Source organism: Drosophila subobscura, chromosome U (genome assembly GCF_008121235.1).
Source record: "Drosophila subobscura isolate 14011-0131.10 chromosome U, UCBerk_Dsub_1.0, whole genome shotgun sequence".
In the NCBI taxonomy this organism is placed as follows: Eukaryota; Metazoa; Arthropoda; class Insecta; order Diptera; family Drosophilidae; genus Drosophila; species Drosophila subobscura.
The window spans coordinates 19948647-19965631 of record NC_048534.1 but is presented as its reverse complement, the minus strand read 5'-3'; the positions used below and the strand labels follow the sequence as shown (position 1 = coordinate 19965631).

The window sequence follows — 16985 nt, the reverse complement described above, 5'->3', positions numbered from 1 at the left end:
GCAGCAGAAGATTCTCTCCGACAGTTTACTGTTATATCATCGGGGGAGGGGAAACCCCGTTACATTTGCATTTCCAGCCAACATTTGACATAGTTTTGAGTTTGGCATTCGACAAAGACGATTGAGATGCCGCCGACAATGTCTCGGAATATTTGTCACTGCCAAAAGTGCCGAACCCGAACCCGAACCCTGCCCCCTGCCAGCGCTCATATAACCATGCCCATAAATGGGGGCGGCTGCACCAATAGAACAACATTTACGATTAGTTTTTTTTAGTTTTTATTTAGATGTTTTTGTTGTTTTTGGGCAAGTTATGCCTTTTCGATTTGACGCGATTGCAAACTTGAAATTCTGGTGGAGTTTTCCTGAGTGTGTGCGTGGAAGATGTACAAATAATTTACGGGGTTTTGTGGCTTGTGGGTCAAACTTTTGGTTGCCTAAGAATTTATAGAATTTAAGCAATTTAATTGCCATAAACCAGCGATCGTGATTTACGATGTGAAAGATGTGGACTCGAGACTAAAATTATGATTGCATTTTATGGCGCATAAAGTTGAGTTGGCAACAGTTTTGCCATTTTCGTTACCTTTTTGCCATAAATATATTTTTATTCTAAATAAAATATTTATTATTTTAAATACAATTTTACTCAAAGCCCCCAGTGGTTGGGTCATGTGCAAATGTGTTTATGATTATTATATTTAATCCTTCATCGTGCTCGCACATAATCATATCCCTATTAACTTGTTGCAAGGTTTCACTGCACATTTAATTAAGTTTTCCATCGATTTTTGTACATGCTTGTTAAATTTTTAAAACGTTTACAAACGTTCAAACAATTACGGTCTGGTATCTGATTATAATGTAATCATTTGATGTTCATGGAAACGTTTTTGTTTGGGGCAGATAATGGTTTAATTTTGTTGTTAGATGATTAATAGTTTGAACAACAACATTTAGGGCCATAATAGCATATTTTCTTTGGACAATTAAATGCTCATTTTTTACCATGGAAATTGCTACATTTTTATAGAAATTTGTTTGCAGTTTTCAATAATATAAATTAGATTTAGTTCCATTTTATGTGTGCAAAATATTTACCAACAGCGATAAGTAGATTGCAAAAACATCCTTTGCTAGTACTTATTTTCTTCTATTTTATTGATTATTTTTCCTAATTTTAAATATTTTTCTTTGCCCACCCAAAAACGAACAAATCAAATCTCTCAGGCCTGGCATCAATTTGTGCAATATTTCAATAAACTGAAATGCAGCCCAGCTATCATGAATATTTATAAATTGTAGGTATATTTTTTTATACACACATTTATTCATCTATCTAGCTATCTGTCTTTTTTTCTTCATTATTTTTTGGTTTTTTTTATGACTGCCCTCCATGAACTGCGTCCACGTTTTTCTCGGCGTTTTGTTTTGTGTTTTTGGCGTTGGTTTTTGGTGTTTTGTTGGGTCGACTACTTGGGACAACTGACACGACAGCCAAACAGCAAGCAAAATCATTTATTAATTTGTCAAATTCAAGCCAAGAGAGACACACGTTAGGAAATCCACAAACTGGTGGTGGGCTCTGGCTCTGGCTCTGTCTCTGGCTATGATTATTATTATTTTGTGCTGTTTTTTTTTTTTGTAGCTGCCCGGTTATAACTAATTCTTGCAGATAAAAAGTGTCATAAGAGTCAGGCGGCCAAGAAGTCAACTGAGAAATCAGTGAAAAATAACTTAAAAATGTACAGCAAAAGTTGATTAGTGGGAAATACATATACATATATATGTATGTGTGTGTGTGTGTGAAATATAGTTTTGTTGAAGTTTGCTTATAATTATGGTGCGGCTTAATTAATTATTTTGATGACAGTTTATTGCTGGGTTAAAGATTTATAGAAGTTGCAGAGAGTAAACTTTGAGGCAAAGCGGAGGGTTTTGGGTGGGAATTAGCACTGGAAATAAAAGCAATAAATTGAAATAAATTTAATAAAATCTGAGCACTTTTAGATCCATTTTCCTTCCACTACTTCTGCCATTAATCCAAAGAATTACAACCTCTATTTGTTCTTCAGTTTATAATAATTTCGCTTTATTGATGCCCAAAAATTATGCAAATGATGAAAAATGATTTCGAAAAGCCAAAGCGAAACAGCGCTGAGATTCGATGAGGATTTTCGCAATTGCGAATAAGCCAAAATATTTATTATAATCAGAAAAGCAGCGGCGAACACCCGCAACGTGGCAGGGGCAGCCAGCCCCGAGTCAGGCAACGTGCAACAACGGACAACACAATTTATTACATTTTATGTGCCGCATTAACCGCGAGGAGATGGAGATGTGATCCTCGTTTTGTTTCTTGACTCTTCGCGGGGGTTGTGGGGCAACATCTTCGTTTTTTTCTTCTTCGGTTGGTTTTGGGTTGCAACGTGAGCTTGCCTCATGGCTAACCCCGCGACACAATGGCGGAGAGAGGTGTCGTGCCCCCCACTCCCGCCATATTGGTACTACATCTATATATTTATTTTTATGTTTATTTATACATGTGGACAGTGTTGGGGTTTTTTTGTGAGCATTTCTAATTAAGACATTCGATATGGAGGAGGCTTGCGTGTGGAACGCAAGACAATTGGGCAACAAACAGCACTGTGGCAGTGGCAACAGCAACTTATGAATCTTCTCATATCTGAGCCTGAGACGGTGGCAGATTTTTGGCATTTCACCAACCATTTAGCATTAGGCGCACCCCAGAGACATGCCACGCAGTGTGGCATTCACGCCTGGCTTCACTTTCGAGCAGAGAGATTCTAAATTGCTAAAAAGACCTTTTCCTTTTCTCTTTTTGGTATCCTAATTGCAGGTGCAGCAGCAGCAATAAACGCAGGAGGAGGAGCAGCCTCAACAGCCAGTCAGCAGCCGTCGCCCCGCAAGTCGAAACTTCTTGTTGAGCGTAAAATCGGGAAAACTGACAGCAACACTGACAGCACAACAGCAGCAACAGCAACAGAAGCTCCTGCAACGACAGCAACATCTGCAGCAGCAACAATTGCAGTTGCAGCAACATCAACAGCAGCAGCAGCAACAACAGGAGTAACAACAGCAACAGCAACTGCAACAACAGCAGCAGCAGCAGCAATCCATACCACAAAAATCAGCCAAGTGAGGCTTAATAACCCAGCGACAACAAGCATGTTACTTTTGCAACCCAATGTAAGTTTATAGATAGCAAAAATATGTGCAGGAATATCATGGGAAAATGTCATAAATAGGCAGCAAATGAGGGGGAAGAAAATGAAGGAAAAACGAAAAATAGCTGAAGAATTGTCTCCTTTTAACATTTAATTATTGCTACAAAAAGGGAATCAAAGCTTTTAGTTTTTAGCCATAAAATATTTGAAGAAGACCTGCTTCCATTTAACATTTAATTAGTGCTAAAAAAGGGAAATCCTCCACTCATAATATTTATATTTATTTACACCCTTCCAATTTCATCTCCCGCTGGGATATCTATTTAAGAGAAAAACCCAAACATCCTGAGCGTAAAGTGTGCAAAAATGTTATGCAAATTGGTCATGTCCATACGCGCAGATGAATGGCAACGATAATTGCCAGCTGCGAAGAGTTAAGTGGAGTCAACACCACACCACACCCCATAAGCAGCCACAAAGCAAACAATTAGATGTCCATTGTTAGGGGGAAACACTGGCATTGTTGTGTGTTTGGAAAAATCATAAAACCATAACCAATTAGGAAAACATTCGAAAGAGTTTTTCCAGCGTTAGGCTTAAGGGTGGGCTCTTGGCATAGCCGAACCAATGGGAGTTGCTCTAGGAAATGCGCATGTCCTGAGGGAAAGTTTGGACTCCGCCAATCCATAAGAGCAGACATAGACGAAGTACTTTTATAAGCTATTATCCAGTTACTTATTTAGTCGACTGTCGACTGTCTATCGTTGCAGAGCTCCTTTAGTTCACTGTCGCCCTTTGATAATTTCTCCACGCAATCCGCGACGACGACTACAACGTCGTCGGTAACCGCTGCAGCGGGACATCATCATCTACAGCAGCAGCAACATTTGCAGCAGCAGCAACATCTCCAGCAGCAGCATCTGCAGCAACATCAGCAGCAACATTTGCAGCAGCAGCAGCAACATCTTCAGCAGCAGCAGCAACATCAGCAGCAGCAGATCCTCAATACCCAACAACAACAACACCTGCTGAAAACCGAATCACTGCTCTCCCATGAGGAGGATCAGTTGATTAGCAACCTGAACGACGTGGCCGGATCGCACAGTGAACTCTTCTCGGATCTCTTCTTCCCCTCGGACTCGAACAACTCGCTGCTGTCGCCAACGACCAGCGGCTATCCGGATAATCCCTCCGGCGAGGATCTCACCAGCTCCATTGAGAATCTCACGAAGCTCACGTGCCTGCGCGACAAGCGACTCTCCTCCATTCCCGAGCAGCAGCTCAGCTCCGAGCAGGAGCAACAGCTCTGTCTGCTCAGCCTACGCTCCAGCAGTGATCCAGCCATCGCCCTTCACGCCCAACAGCAGCAGCAACAACAGCAGCAGCAGCCCCTGCAGCAGCTCTCCCAGCAACAATCCGGTTCCGGCCAAATCCAGCTGATCTCGCCCATCGGTGGGCCACTGTCCTGTGGCAGCAGCCTGCCCAGCTTCCAGGAGACCTACTCCCTCAAGTACAACAGCAGCAGCGGCAGCAGTCCCCAGCAGGCATCCTCCTCATCCACGGCCGCAGCCACGCCCACTGACCAAGTGCTGACACTCAAAATGGACGAGGACTGCTTCCCGCTGACGAGTGCCGCCGAAGTTATGTCGGGCTGGAACGCCAGTCCGGCTCCTGCTCCCGCCCAGCTCCAGCAGCTGCACACGCTGCAGACACAGTCGCAGATGTCGCACTCCCATCCGCATCCCAACAGCAGCAGCAGCGGCAGCAACAACAACAACGGGGGAAGCAGTGGCTACAACTACCACGGACACTTTAATGCGGTGAATGCAAGCGCCAATCTATCGCCAAGCTCATCGGCAAGCTCGCTCTACGAGTATAACGGGGTTTCCGCCTCAGATAATTTCTACGGACAGCAGCAACAACAACAGCAGCAGCAACCCAACTATCATGTGAGTACAAAAGAGAAATGGTGAAATATATAAGAAAAACAGAAGAGAGCGATTGAAATTTATGAAATGATGGATCATAAATTTACTTAAGCCCTTGGACATTCATACTTATTTGCTGTACATTTGACGAAGAGAGCGGCTGCTGGCTCTCTTGAAAGTTTGCTCAAGATCCACAGAGAGCGCGCTTTGCAAAGCTCAGCTCGCACACGTACACTAATGCACGTCCAACTTCATGCGTGCTCACACATGCAAGCGTAATTATATTTTTAGATTTGTAAGCTCTAACCATGCCACGCTTAGTCGCTTTTTGTTGTACGAATAAAAATTATCCTAAAACTAATCTCCGAGATCATCCTAAAATTTAAAATCGATTAGCAGTTAACATTAGCAAGCCCAACGAGCGATTTTAGGCACACAGCCCCATCTTTTCTCTCCTTTCTTACAACTAATCCAATCTTGTATTCTCTCTCTCTCTTTTATCCCCCGCAGAACTACAACTCACACAATGGCGAACGCTACTCGTTGCCCACCTTTCCCACCATTTCGGAACTGGCAGCGGCCACAGCTGCTGTGGAGGCAGCGGCAGCAGCTTCCATTTCCGCTTCTGTGGGGCCAACGCCCGTGCGTCGTTCCTCGCTGCCCGTGCAGCGTACAGTCTCTCCCGCGGGCAGCTCCGCCCAGAGCCCCAAGCTGGCCAAAATTACGCTGGGACAGCGGCATCACGCCCATGCACATCCGCTGCAGCTGAGTTCGGCGCCCAATTCGGCGGCCAGTTCGCCGGCGAGTGCGGCTGGGGCAGATCTCCAGGCGGGACGACTGCTCCAGGCGGCCTCCCAGCTGTGTGCCGTTTGCGGGGACACCGCCGCCTGCCAGCATTACGGAGTGCGCACCTGCGAGGGCTGCAAGGGATTCTTCAAGCGCACCGTGCAGAAGGGCTCCAAGTATGTGTGCCTGGCGGACAAGATGTGCCCCGTGGACAAGCGGCGACGCAATCGATGTCAGTTCTGTCGCTTCCAGAAGTGTCTGGTCGTGGGCATGGTCAAGGAAGTGGTGCGCACGGATTCCCTGAAAGGACGCCGTGGACGGCTGCCCTCCAAGCCGAAATCCCCACAAGAGTCGCCCCCATCGCCACCCATTTCGCTGATAACTGCTTTAGTGCGAAGTCATGTGGACACGACGCCCGATCCTTCATGCCTGGACTACACCCACTACGAGGAGCCATCGATGAGTGAGGCGGACAAGGTGCAGCAGTTCTATCATCTGCTGACCAGTTCGGTGGATGTCATCAAGCAGTTTGCGGAGAAGATACCCGGCTACTTGGATCTCACGCCCGACGATCAGGAGCTGCTCTTTCAGTCCGCCTCCCTGGAGTTGTTCGTGCTGCGGCTGTCCTATCGCGCACGCAGCGACGACACCAAAATGATCTTCTGCAATGGCACGGTGCTGCATCGCAGTCAGTGCCAGCGATCGTTTGGCGAGTGGCTGAACGACATCCTGGACTTTAGTCGAAGTTTGCACAGTCTGGAGATTGACATATCAGCGTTTGCGTGTCTCTGCGCACTCACATTGATCACAGGTAAGGCAGAAACACTAAGAACCCACAGAGAATCCTTTACTAAGAAATAAATTCCCTTGTTCCCCCTAGAACGCCATGGCCTGCGTGAGCCCAAGAAAGTGGAGCAGCTGCAGATGAAAATCATTGGCAGTCTGCGCGATCATGTCACCTACAATGCCGAGGCCCAAAAGAAGCAACACTACTTCAGCCGACTGCTGGGCAAACTTCCAGAGCTGCGCTCCCTCAGCGTTCAGGGACTGCAGCGCATTTTCTACTTGAAGCTGGAGGATCTGGTGCCAGCGCCAGCACTCATCGAGAACATGTTCGTCACCACATTGCCCTTCTAGGCAGTCCAAAAACCACAACACAACACAACATTGCTTCCTTCAACATAGAAACTAAGTTACAGCCACTAAGAACTAGGTAAACCATAACTAGCTTTAGTAGAAAACCCCCCAATAAATAAATCTAAACAAAAAACTAAGGCCCAGTGCAAGTATGCAGCCAGACAGCCATATCGATAGTTCGAGGATAGACAGGCCATCCATTGGATAATTACGTACATGAATATTTGAAGAAGTCCATACCATGGCTGGCTCGGCTCGGCTCCTTCGTGACTTCGTGTCAGCGCCAAGGAAATTACAACTTGTTGACGTTAATTGTTCAAATTGTTTAATTTCAACTGTCAAAATCAATAGGCAGGCACGCACTCGGCACAAGTCCAAGCTGGTACTTCAATGGAAACACTTTTCTCCCAATCTCAACCCTTTTGCCGACTCAACTCAACTCAAAGCTTCTTGCTCAACATTCAGACGGACACCAAACGGACACCGAACGGACACTCTTGCCTTTTATTTTTGCTAACTTCTAGTCAATTGTTTTAAGCGTTACACAATTAGATTTGTAGGATTATAATTTGTAGTTTATATAGAGAAGCGCCCTTAGAAGGAGTTCCCTCCAGAGTAACTCAAACTAAAACTAAGAAATAGTTGAATGGCCATCAATTGGATACTTTCTGAATATTGCTGCTGCAATTCTCTTGCCTTTCTCTTTAGAGTTTCGAATCAGTTTAGAATTTGTGGTAAATCAACTATCATATCATGTAGCAATGCCATGCTTGCCCTCTAGCTAAGATAAAGCCCCCCATAAACCCCCAACCAAGTATTTGTGTAAATTCTACAATAAGTGTGCTAAAACTTGACCCACATTTAGGGTTACAGTTTAGCCATAGAGTTAGAGTTAGACTTAGGAATAGCATTTTAGTTCAACTTTTTGGTTCAAGTTATCGATGGGCACTCAACCAGTGCACAAATGAGAGTTTAAGTACCTTTTTGTGATGATTGTGTCTGACACAGAGAGTTGCACACAAACACACAAATCTAGCAAAAATAAGTATAGAAATCTAACTGTTAATCTCTAGGCATATAAACTAAGTATTCCCCCGTATCTGTACCGATAAAAAACTATACAAAATGTGAAACCTTACTTAATCTTAGCCACTCCAAAACTGAGTTCTCAAAGAAAAGGCAAATGGATCGAATGGATTATCTCTCTCTCTATCTATCGATCGATCGATCGATTCATTTGTTCACTCTCTACTTATATATGTGTGTTATTTCGATAGGAAAACCCCCCTCTATGTGATTTTGTGATAGATTGGCATTGAACTCTAAATATGTGTCTATAATACATATACAAATACATGCATAAATATACATACAGTACATATACATAGATACTATACATATATATATTTTTATGTCTAACTTTTGTATGGTTTATTTTATACGTACAACTTTTTCTTTGATAACAAAACAAAACAAACAAAAAATAACGATCCCTAGCTAGCAAAAAATAATATTATAAAGTACATACAACAGCCTTAAGCAGATGAAACAATTTCCAAATTAATGTTTTGTATTAAAGGAAAACCCCCCGTTTTTCTATGTGTAAAATTCAAGACTTTTATAACTAAATTGCATGAATATGAATCAACATATCTCTTCAAGCTTTCGAGTGCACAGAAAAAAGCAGAAACCTTCTATTGGCATGCCCATACTCTAACTATACAATTTAGATAGATCATTAATAAATTATTGCAGACGAGACAACTAGATTTTGTACGAATCTTTAGGAAGGAGAAGATAAAACTAAGCATAAACCATGATCTGCATGCGGCTAAGCTGAAGCTATACATAGATACATATACACTTACATTTATACATAAAAACATTTACATTAAATTTTGCATGACAAAGTTGACAAGTTTTAGATATGTAGAGCAATAATTCGTAAGGACATAAAGCACTTTGAATAAACTATAACTAAAACAAGAAAACTACAAACTAAAAACTAAAAACTACAAAAAAACTGAAACTTGTAACGGTTAGGAAAGCGGGAATAAAACAGGATTAAAACACAAAAAGGAACAAGTTAGGTGACCAATAAGAGCGACGTAAGTTAGGTTCGGGTTCGAAACCCACAAAATGATGCCATTTTATAGCCGTTACAAACAATGCACCACATAATACATATATATATGATATATACTAGTTATAGGAAACCTACTTTGTACCTACACAAAAGAAAGAAAAACCTACTTGAAACCTTTCATACATACTACGACTATATACAGATATATTTTGAATAGAGAAAAGAAATTACAACTTTTACAAGTTCATTCTGGCACAAATATTTAAAGCCATAACCGGAACATAACATATACATATTTTTTGGGTTAATTGTTCTTTTTGTAATTTTATATCGCATGGTGAATTTCATATTTTTGAGATAAAGTTACAACCAACCGTAAAACGTGAAATTTTTCGATAAAAAACGATTTTAAATGAAAGTAAACAACTTTTGAAACATTGCTATAAAAATGTAAATGTATATTTTGAAATATATATACACAGCAGATAGATGTTTATGTATATATTTTATCATATAAGAGTTCAGATTTAAGCTAATAGCAGCGCATAAAGCTTTATCCAAACAACAAATTGGCACAAAGTAAATTTAATTAGATGGTTTTTCGAAAGATAATGTTATACATAATTGATACACCCTCAGATAGAGACCCACACACAACAGAGATGCATAAGTAACTTAAGCTATGCTAAAAAATGAAAACCTAATTGTGCGCCTACTATTAGCAAAAGAGAGATACCTAAAGATGCTATAAGTATACAGTTAAAACAGATATATATATACGATAAAATGTGGGTATATGCTATATAGTTGAGTACAGACATGTGCCCCGTTGTTTATCTTTTATTTGTATGCTAATTTGAACGTTTCATTCAAGTCTTAAGTATCCAAAAAACAAACAATATGCATATGAATGTTATGATATATGTAGATACAATGTATATCGGGCAATTCAATTAACTCTGCAAAGCAAATCATTTCATTTCGAATTACATTTATATATATTTAAAAAATAAAAGCGTAAGCCTACAAAATAATAAACACAAAAGAAACATTTTTTCTATATCTGTCTTTTAAAAAACAAATTAGTTATATACAAACCAAAACGTATTTACATAAATGTATACAAAACACAAATCGTATATTTTAATTGGTTTGAAATAAAACAACTAAATCAATTTAATTGCTAACTGGAAAGTGTTTGTGAAAACATTATCTCTGTTTGGACTTTATTTCCTTAATCTAGTCTTATTCCTGAGTCTTTTCTTAGGATTTATATTGCCTTTTGTGCTACATCTTTGGATATATATTAACTTATGACTTATGACTAGAAAATTGAGGCTTCGAATTCGAATTAGCAGTCTTAGGCATAAACTAGGGCTCGGCACGGCACTTGGAAATTATAAAAATCGTTTTAATAATATAAATGATAAATCTTTTATAGATAGAAATGATAAAATTCTGTTTCTATCTATAAATAGATTTGCATTATTTCCAAGTCCGTTTACGAGCATTTTGCGATAGTTTCGCTTTACTCTCGTCTTGTGGTCCATTGGGTTGTGCAGGCGCTGCCGCTACGCTGGCGACACGTACAGTTTTTAGCACCACTACCGATGTACCGTTAAACATACACACGCAGATAGCCATCAATGGACTCGCGGCAAATGGGACAAGCGGAGCTCAAGTCTATGTACCTTTGCATCTGCTCAGAGCACTCTGTGCATAGGCACAGGTGACGGCAGGGCAGGATTACAATGTTGGTGCGACGCTCCATGCACACCACACAGGCGCCGCTGCTGGGTGTAACTCCAGCGTTGATGGCCGGCTTGGCACCAACTCTCCACATTCGGCTTAGCTGGTGTGCTGTCCACAGATAAGCGCCCAGCGTTTTCCGTCTGAGCTCTGTGCGGGTCCGCTGCAGTAGGTAGATGAGCAGCAGGTACACGTAGCGACGGAACACGTAGAGAACGAGCAGCAGGGCGACGCCAATCGACAGATGGAACAGGCTGTAGACTAGACGCCAGCCGCGGGCCAGAATCGTGTCCACCACAAAGGCCAGTACATAGTCGAGAATGGTGATAATTGCACGCGGTAGCAGCATTAGCAGCCACAGTACCACTGTGCCCAGGCCCTCCAGCAGGCCACAAAAGAAAGAGACGCAGGATAGAAAGAAATCTCTTGTATTCAGCAAGCCATCACGTGTGCCGCCCTGGAAGTAGTCCACCACATCCAAGACGCTGTTGAGCAGCCGGTTGTAACAGCGATCGAGCTCGCAGCCGGTGCATTTCATGAAATGCCAGGCGCGGATACTTCCCTCCACAAGGCAGTAGCCAATGAAACAGCTGCCCCACAGAAAGTAGTACACGACGTTCGCAATTGCATTTATGACATTGGCCAGTTGATCCAGCAAGTATAGCATGACTTAATTTCATATGAACAAAATCAAATTTTAACAAAATTCAAACAACGAACTGAAGTACCTGGTCAATGCGGACTCATCGTCGTGCGACCATCCAATATCGCGTCAGCGATTAAATACCAAAAAAAAAAATTCAAACAAAACAAAAATCAAAACATTGACGCCTGTGTGACTGCGGAATTATCGATCAAATATACCATCAGACCCTCAAAAGAATACCATCTCGTTTTAAAATTATACCGTCGTCTTAAGTCATATTCGTCGATGTTGATGTTCTATTTGATAATACTAGCTTGCAAAGACTTTTAACACTGAAACAATAATTGAATACGATTGAAGAATAAATGTGGTTTATTATAAATACTCCTTTTTATTGGACTGTATACCTTATGATCTTTTATTTTACAAATTTGTGTTTGAATTTTTCATTTGTGTTCGTAAATCTTTTTCTAATGTTGCTTTTCATTGAAGCTCTTTAGAACATTCTCTCACACGAAAGCACCCTGAAGCTTAAGTTAAGCCGTCTGAGATAATTGTTTTTGTGAATATTAAGCTTATCCGTCTAATCATTGTCTATGTGAAAATTACAAAACGGTTTACCGTTTCGTCCACCCCACGAAATTGTCAAAGGTGCTGTGGTGTGTGTCTTGGATAAGGGACATTGTTCCCCTTCAGTAATGGGAATTTATCGTGTCAATTTTTTGTTAGCTGCTAAAATAATTTGTTCTTATAAGAAAATGCTCTCAAATATGCTTAAAAAACCAATAAAAACTCTGCCATTATGAGCATGTATTTAATGTAGTCTTATAGTTTATGTATATTAAGTCTCTTTGTTAAATATTTAAAGCTAACTTGCCTCCAGGCTGCCATTTGCGATGCCCAATTTGCTCAGAAAAGTGATTAATTCGCTGTTTTTCCTCATGACAGCCATCACCTCATGCTGCTGCTGCTGCATCTCGCGCAGCGTGTTCCGCTCCTTGAGCTTCAGCAGCTGTATATTGTTGTGCATTGTGTTTGTGTCCCCATCCAGATTCTGTTCTGTTTTGATGTGATAGAGCTCATCCCGTATGCCATTTAGCTTACGCTCGCAATCCCTGACATCCTTCTCGAGTATCTGTGTCTTTAGGTACACCGTTTGCGCCAGCTTATACCAGTCCGCCAGGCACTCGGCTATCTGGGCCACCGCTGGATTCACATTGTCCAAGAGCAACGCCTTCAGCCGCTTGCCATTGTGATCCACTTTGATCTTCTCCAGCGCATGGAACTGCTCGTCGTTGTAGGTGAGTGTGCGTGTGGCACGATCACGCAGCAAATGCTGCCACGAGTCGCGCAGTCGCTCCACAAGATACTTGGCCTGGGCGCTGGCACGCGTTCGGCAGGGGCACTTTTTGCCATGCATCGACGAGGCCCATTGGTCGCTAAATGGAAGAGGAATATCCTTGGTTATATTTTGACGGGTAAGCTTTAGTCTGCCACTCACTTGAGCTCATCGTCTTGCACAAAATGCTTGTGCATTTGCGAGATGACATCCGCGGCGCCATCGAAGTCGTTCTTGACATTTTTTAAGGTCTTCAGCAGGTTCTTCAGCTCCTGATCGCCCTTGGTCTGCGGAACAGATGAAAAATTAGCTGAAGGCCATGAATTAGCCATCACCCACCTTGGCTGTGCTTTGGACCACATCCGCATAATCAATCACTGTGGACAAAAGGTTGTCAAAGCTCTCAGTTTTTCTGCAAAAGAATCAAGAGAAGACATAAAATAAAGCACAACCAAAAGACGCAATCTTGACTCACTTCCTTAGCAGCGTAATTGTTGTAATTAACATCTCCACGAAATGCTCCACGCCCTTCTTGATGAGTATATCCATGGAGGTGAAGATGTCCACGCGTCGCTTGCACTCGTGTCCGACGCTGCAGGCTGCCTTGGCCAGGCTGGCATCGTTCTCCACGGACACGTTCGGGGGAAACACTGGAAACTTGGGCAAATCCAATTGCTGCGGCAGCTGCACATTGTTATCATCGTTGCTGTAGAGGAAAATGGGCTGCTCTGTCGTTGTGGCGGGAAACGCTTTAGCTGTGAGGGAAATTTCTTAGAGAAAATGCAAACCAAGAGCAGGTTTTCTGCCTACCAATGGTGCGGGGTGTAACCTTCTTCTCCAAATGCTCGTTGTTGAACAACAGAATTTGCTTCTCCAGCGGCACCTCCGTCTGTAGGAAGATGCGCTCCCGAAAGTTGTCAATCTGCTCCTCAGGCTCGAGGAACACCTCCACGGAACTGGTACGATTTGTGTAGAACACGTGAATGACCCGCTTGCGCAAGATGAGTGTCACCTCGTGGAAGAATCTATCAAAGGACCAAGTCTTTTCGCGATTCTCCTCCAGCAGGCCAGCCAGCAGCGGCGTCACGAGCGTCTTCAGACCCTGCGAGAGATGCGCATGCGGCGGCAGCGTTGTGGACCACTCAATGGGTCCATTCTCCGAGAGCTGAGTGCCGGAGATGACACCCGAAGCCTTCTTGGTGGTGATTTGATGCATTGTCTCGCGATTTTTGCGACCGCCAAAGGGTCGGAAGGGCAGATTGCCCGTGGCCACGTGGTAGAGCGTCACACCAATCGACCAGAGATCCACATTGGCGGTGAACGAGCGCTGGATGGACTTGCGCAGCACAGCGCGCTCGTACAGATCGGGATGCAGATACTCCTCGGTGCCGTAGAGCGAGGCAAAGGGCTGATTGTCCTCCAGTTCGCGGGCAGCACCAAAGTCCGTCAGCTTGTAGATGGTTTGGCCATCCTCCGATATGAATTTCATTATGTTGCCGGGCTTGAGATCGCGATGAACCAATTTGTTGTCTCGCAGATGCTTCATGCCCGCACAGAGATGCTCCAGGACCAGCAGGAATTCGTGTTCGGGCAGGCCGTAGCAGTTCTCTGGGTCGTCCAGTATGTTGAACAGGCTGCCGCCGGTGCACAGCTCCATGACAATCACCTTGCCACGTCCCTCCTGATCCTCCTCGATGGCCAGCAGCTTGACAATGTTCTCGTGGTTCACCTTCTTAAGCGCCTCGAATTCGCGCATCTGGACATCCGCCGGTCGCATATGGCTGTACGGATTGAAGGTCTTCACGGCCACCGATTCGCCCGTAATCTTGTTGACTCCCTGCGTGAGATGGCGGAAAATGGGGGTCAAACAATAGGAAAAGTGGTCAATGGGAGTGGAGTGACGCATTCTCACCTGAAAAACTGAGCCGGTGGCGCCCTTGCCCAGCACGCTGGTGGTGCACCACACATAGCTCACCGAGCCACGCAGAAACGACATGTTTTCTATTTGTTTTTATACAATTTCTTTGTTTTTCTGCATCGGAATCTACGAATTTTCTGCTGTAGGGATAGCAATTGATTGATATGTCTATAAGTCGATTTCGGTATTTTTGTGCGATAAACGGAACTCCTTAGCGTCAGCTGTGAAAAATTATGGAAAACGATCGATATAACGATGTTTTAGTGCGATAAGCCAATCGATAGATTTCTGTTCACACATTGCACACCGCTGATTTTTTGTTGTTTTACGTGCGCGTTGAGTTTTAATTTATTATTATTTTTAAGAATACGGCAAAATTAAGTAGCTTAATGTTATCAAATGTTATAAAAAAGACGTCACTACTATCAGTCTTAATAGCCGGCAGACACTTGGGTAACTTAGGAATTTCGTTTGAGGCCGTGAACAGCGACTGTGCGAAAATCGGGAAGAAAAATCGCGAAAAATTAGTTACATTAAAATAGATAAAAGCTAGCTTATAAAATGCACATACGACTGCATTTAGTGCGCTTCATGTACATAAATTTACTACTAAGGTAAGAAAGCGTGAGACTGAGGGGAAATTGAAAGATCGTTTCACTAATTCGAGTTCCTGTTTCCAATTGCAGCTGCTGTTTCTGGCTATACGACAATGTGGCTGCAGCAGATGCGGAAACAAAGAGTGGTGATGGAGGGGGTGGCGCAGATGCAGATGCAGCCACAGCTGCGGCGGCTGTAGCGGCACAAGCCAGCGCCCAGATCCGACATCAGCCCGAGGCGCCACCAAAACCAGCCACAGTGACGCCGGAGCCACCACCCGATAGAACAGTGAAAAAGGTGCCTGCCACGACAGAAGCACTTCCAGAGGCGGTAGCTAGGAAGCCCCTGGTGGAGTCTGATTATGGCAATCGGCCAAGAACTAGTGAAAAGCCCATAAAAGCCAAGGGGGTGGCGGCGGCTGCCTCTGGCAGGAGGGACACGTCAGTGCATGCTGGCAAAGTCTTGGAGGCGGCACCAGCGCCTCCGCATAGTGTAAATAGCCATAGTGAATATATTAGTGCGGTTCCCGCTAGTGAATTGAATTTAGCTGCTAATGAAAAGCGCGAGCTAGATAGCGAATCGGCCGACCAAGTGCCAAATAATCAATTAAATAATAATAATTATAATAATAATGATGCTAAAACGCATAGTGTTAGTGAATCTGAACAGTTAGAGCCACCAAAGGAAAAGCAGCAACAACAGCAACGGCAGCGGAAGAAGCAGAAAGAGCAAGCGAAAGAGAGGTAAGTGTATTGATTTATGCATATTTAAGTGCAATCGACATATTCGGTGTGCATATGTGTCCGTATGCAATTGATAAGTTCTCACCCACTGACGTGTGCGCCCCTCTGTGTGGTGAGGTATTCCCCGCCCACTGTGTCGTAACTACAGTTATCAATTTAAAAGCAATTTCACAATTGACGTGACATATTTGCTTGAACTTGAACGTGAGAAATGCCCAAAAGAGAGCGCGTGACGCGTTTGATTGCGAGAGCGGAAGGCTAGAAAAAAAGGATAGGCTGGAAAGCAAAGAGAGTGGCAGAGGAGCAGAGAGCCAAGCAACGGGGTTTTTTTCATGAATGCCTGAGTGTCTGCTTGAACTTGAACGAGCGGAAGTGCAAGGAGGAGGGGGAGATAAAGAGAGTGTGAGAATAAGCAAACGAGCGTGTGAGTGACCATAAGCACTGGCTAAACGAGGCAGATGCAGTTTCTCAGCAAAATGTAAGGGAAAGTGAAGAGCTTTGAACAATCGGATAACCAATATCTTATATTCATAAGAATGTACATTTCATATAATTACCATAATAATTATGTCTTTGGCTAACCTAACCTAAAGCAAAATATTTTATGCAACTTCCATTAACACGCGTACTTCCAAGCAGCTGAGCTGTGCCGTTTAGCCAGTACTTAAGAGAACACCAAAACAAGATTAACTGCATTTCCGTGCTATCTCCTCGCTATCTCTCTCTGACTCTCTCACACACGTACCGCTGCTGTTGCTTTAACCCCATGACGAGCCCGCTTGCACATATCACCCCTCCATGAACGACAGGGAATTTATGTCGATTACATCGCCATTTACTACCGATAAAAGTGGGTTAGCGTGTAGCA

At 43.3% G+C, this 16985-nt stretch overlaps 3 protein-coding genes across 4 annotated transcripts; 1 reads left to right on the top strand and 2 right to left on the bottom strand.

Moving 5' to 3' along the window:
* Positions 1–3055: 3055 nt before the first annotated feature.
* On the top strand, positions 3056–7159 carry LOC117901389 (probable nuclear hormone receptor HR38). The gene is made up of 4 exons (XM_034812123.1): positions 3056–3210; positions 3959–5137; positions 5627–6713; positions 6783–7159. The coding sequence occupies exons 1-4, from the start codon at positions 3190–3192 to the stop codon at positions 7037–7039; spliced, it is 2544 nt and encodes an 847-aa protein (XP_034668014.1). The 5' UTR covers positions 3056–3189; the 3' UTR covers positions 7040–7159.
* Positions 7160–9972: 2813 nt separating this feature from the next.
* LOC117901390 (E3 ubiquitin-protein ligase SP1) lies at positions 9973–11721 on the bottom strand. Its single transcript, XM_034812124.1, has 2 exons — positions 11673–11721; positions 9973–11579 (listed from the first exon to the last, which is right to left on the bottom strand). The coding sequence occupies exon 2, from the start codon at positions 11539–11541 to the stop codon at positions 10744–10746; it is 798 nt and encodes a 265-aa protein (XP_034668015.1). The 5' UTR covers positions 11542–11579; positions 11673–11721; the 3' UTR covers positions 9973–10743.
* A 614-nt stretch (positions 11722–12335) lies between these two features.
* LOC117901595 (serine/threonine-protein kinase TBK1) lies at positions 12336–14929 on the bottom strand. 2 transcript variants are annotated; one of them, XM_034812407.1, is made up of 6 exons: positions 14772–14929; positions 13670–14696; positions 13335–13614; positions 13199–13271; positions 13022–13146; positions 12336–12959 (listed from the first exon to the last, which is right to left on the bottom strand). In XM_034812407.1, exons 1-6 carry the CDS (start codon positions 14853–14855, stop codon positions 12389–12391), a joined length of 2160 nt encoding a protein of 719 aa, XP_034668298.1. In that variant the 5' UTR covers positions 14856–14929; the 3' UTR covers positions 12336–12388. The 2 variants fall into 2 exon arrangements, with proteins under 2 accessions (XP_034668298.1, XP_034668299.1); XM_034812408.1 differs by lacking the exons at positions 12336–12959; positions 13022–13146 and having other exon boundaries at positions 13331–13614.
* Positions 14930–16985: the final 2056 nt, after the last annotated feature.

Coding starts and splice junctions, on each gene's coding strand:
- LOC117901389 (XM_034812123.1), top strand. CDS start 3,190: ATGTTACTTTTGCAACCCAAT. Junction 5,138..5,626: donor AGCAGCAACCCAACTATCAT/GTGAGTACAAAA, acceptor TATCCCCCGCAG/AACTACAACTCACACAATGG. Junction 6,714..6,782: donor CGCACTCACATTGATCACAG/GTAAGGCAGAAA, acceptor TGTTCCCCCTAG/AACGCCATGGCCTGCGTGAG.
- LOC117901390 (XM_034812124.1), bottom strand. CDS start 11,541: ATGCTATACTTGCTGGATCAACTGGCCAATGTCATAAATGCAATTGCG.
- LOC117901595 (XM_034812407.1), bottom strand. CDS start 14,855: ATGTCGTTTCTGCGTGGCTCGGTGAGCTATGTGTGGTGCACCACCAGC. Junction 13,615..13,669: donor GGTTACACCCCGCACCATTG/GTAGGCAGAAAA, acceptor TTTCCCTCACAG/CTAAAGCGTTTCCCGCCACA. Junction 13,147..13,198: donor TGGTCCAAAGCACAGCCAAG/GTGGGTGATGGC, acceptor TCTGTTCCGCAG/ACCAAGGGCGATCAGGAGCT.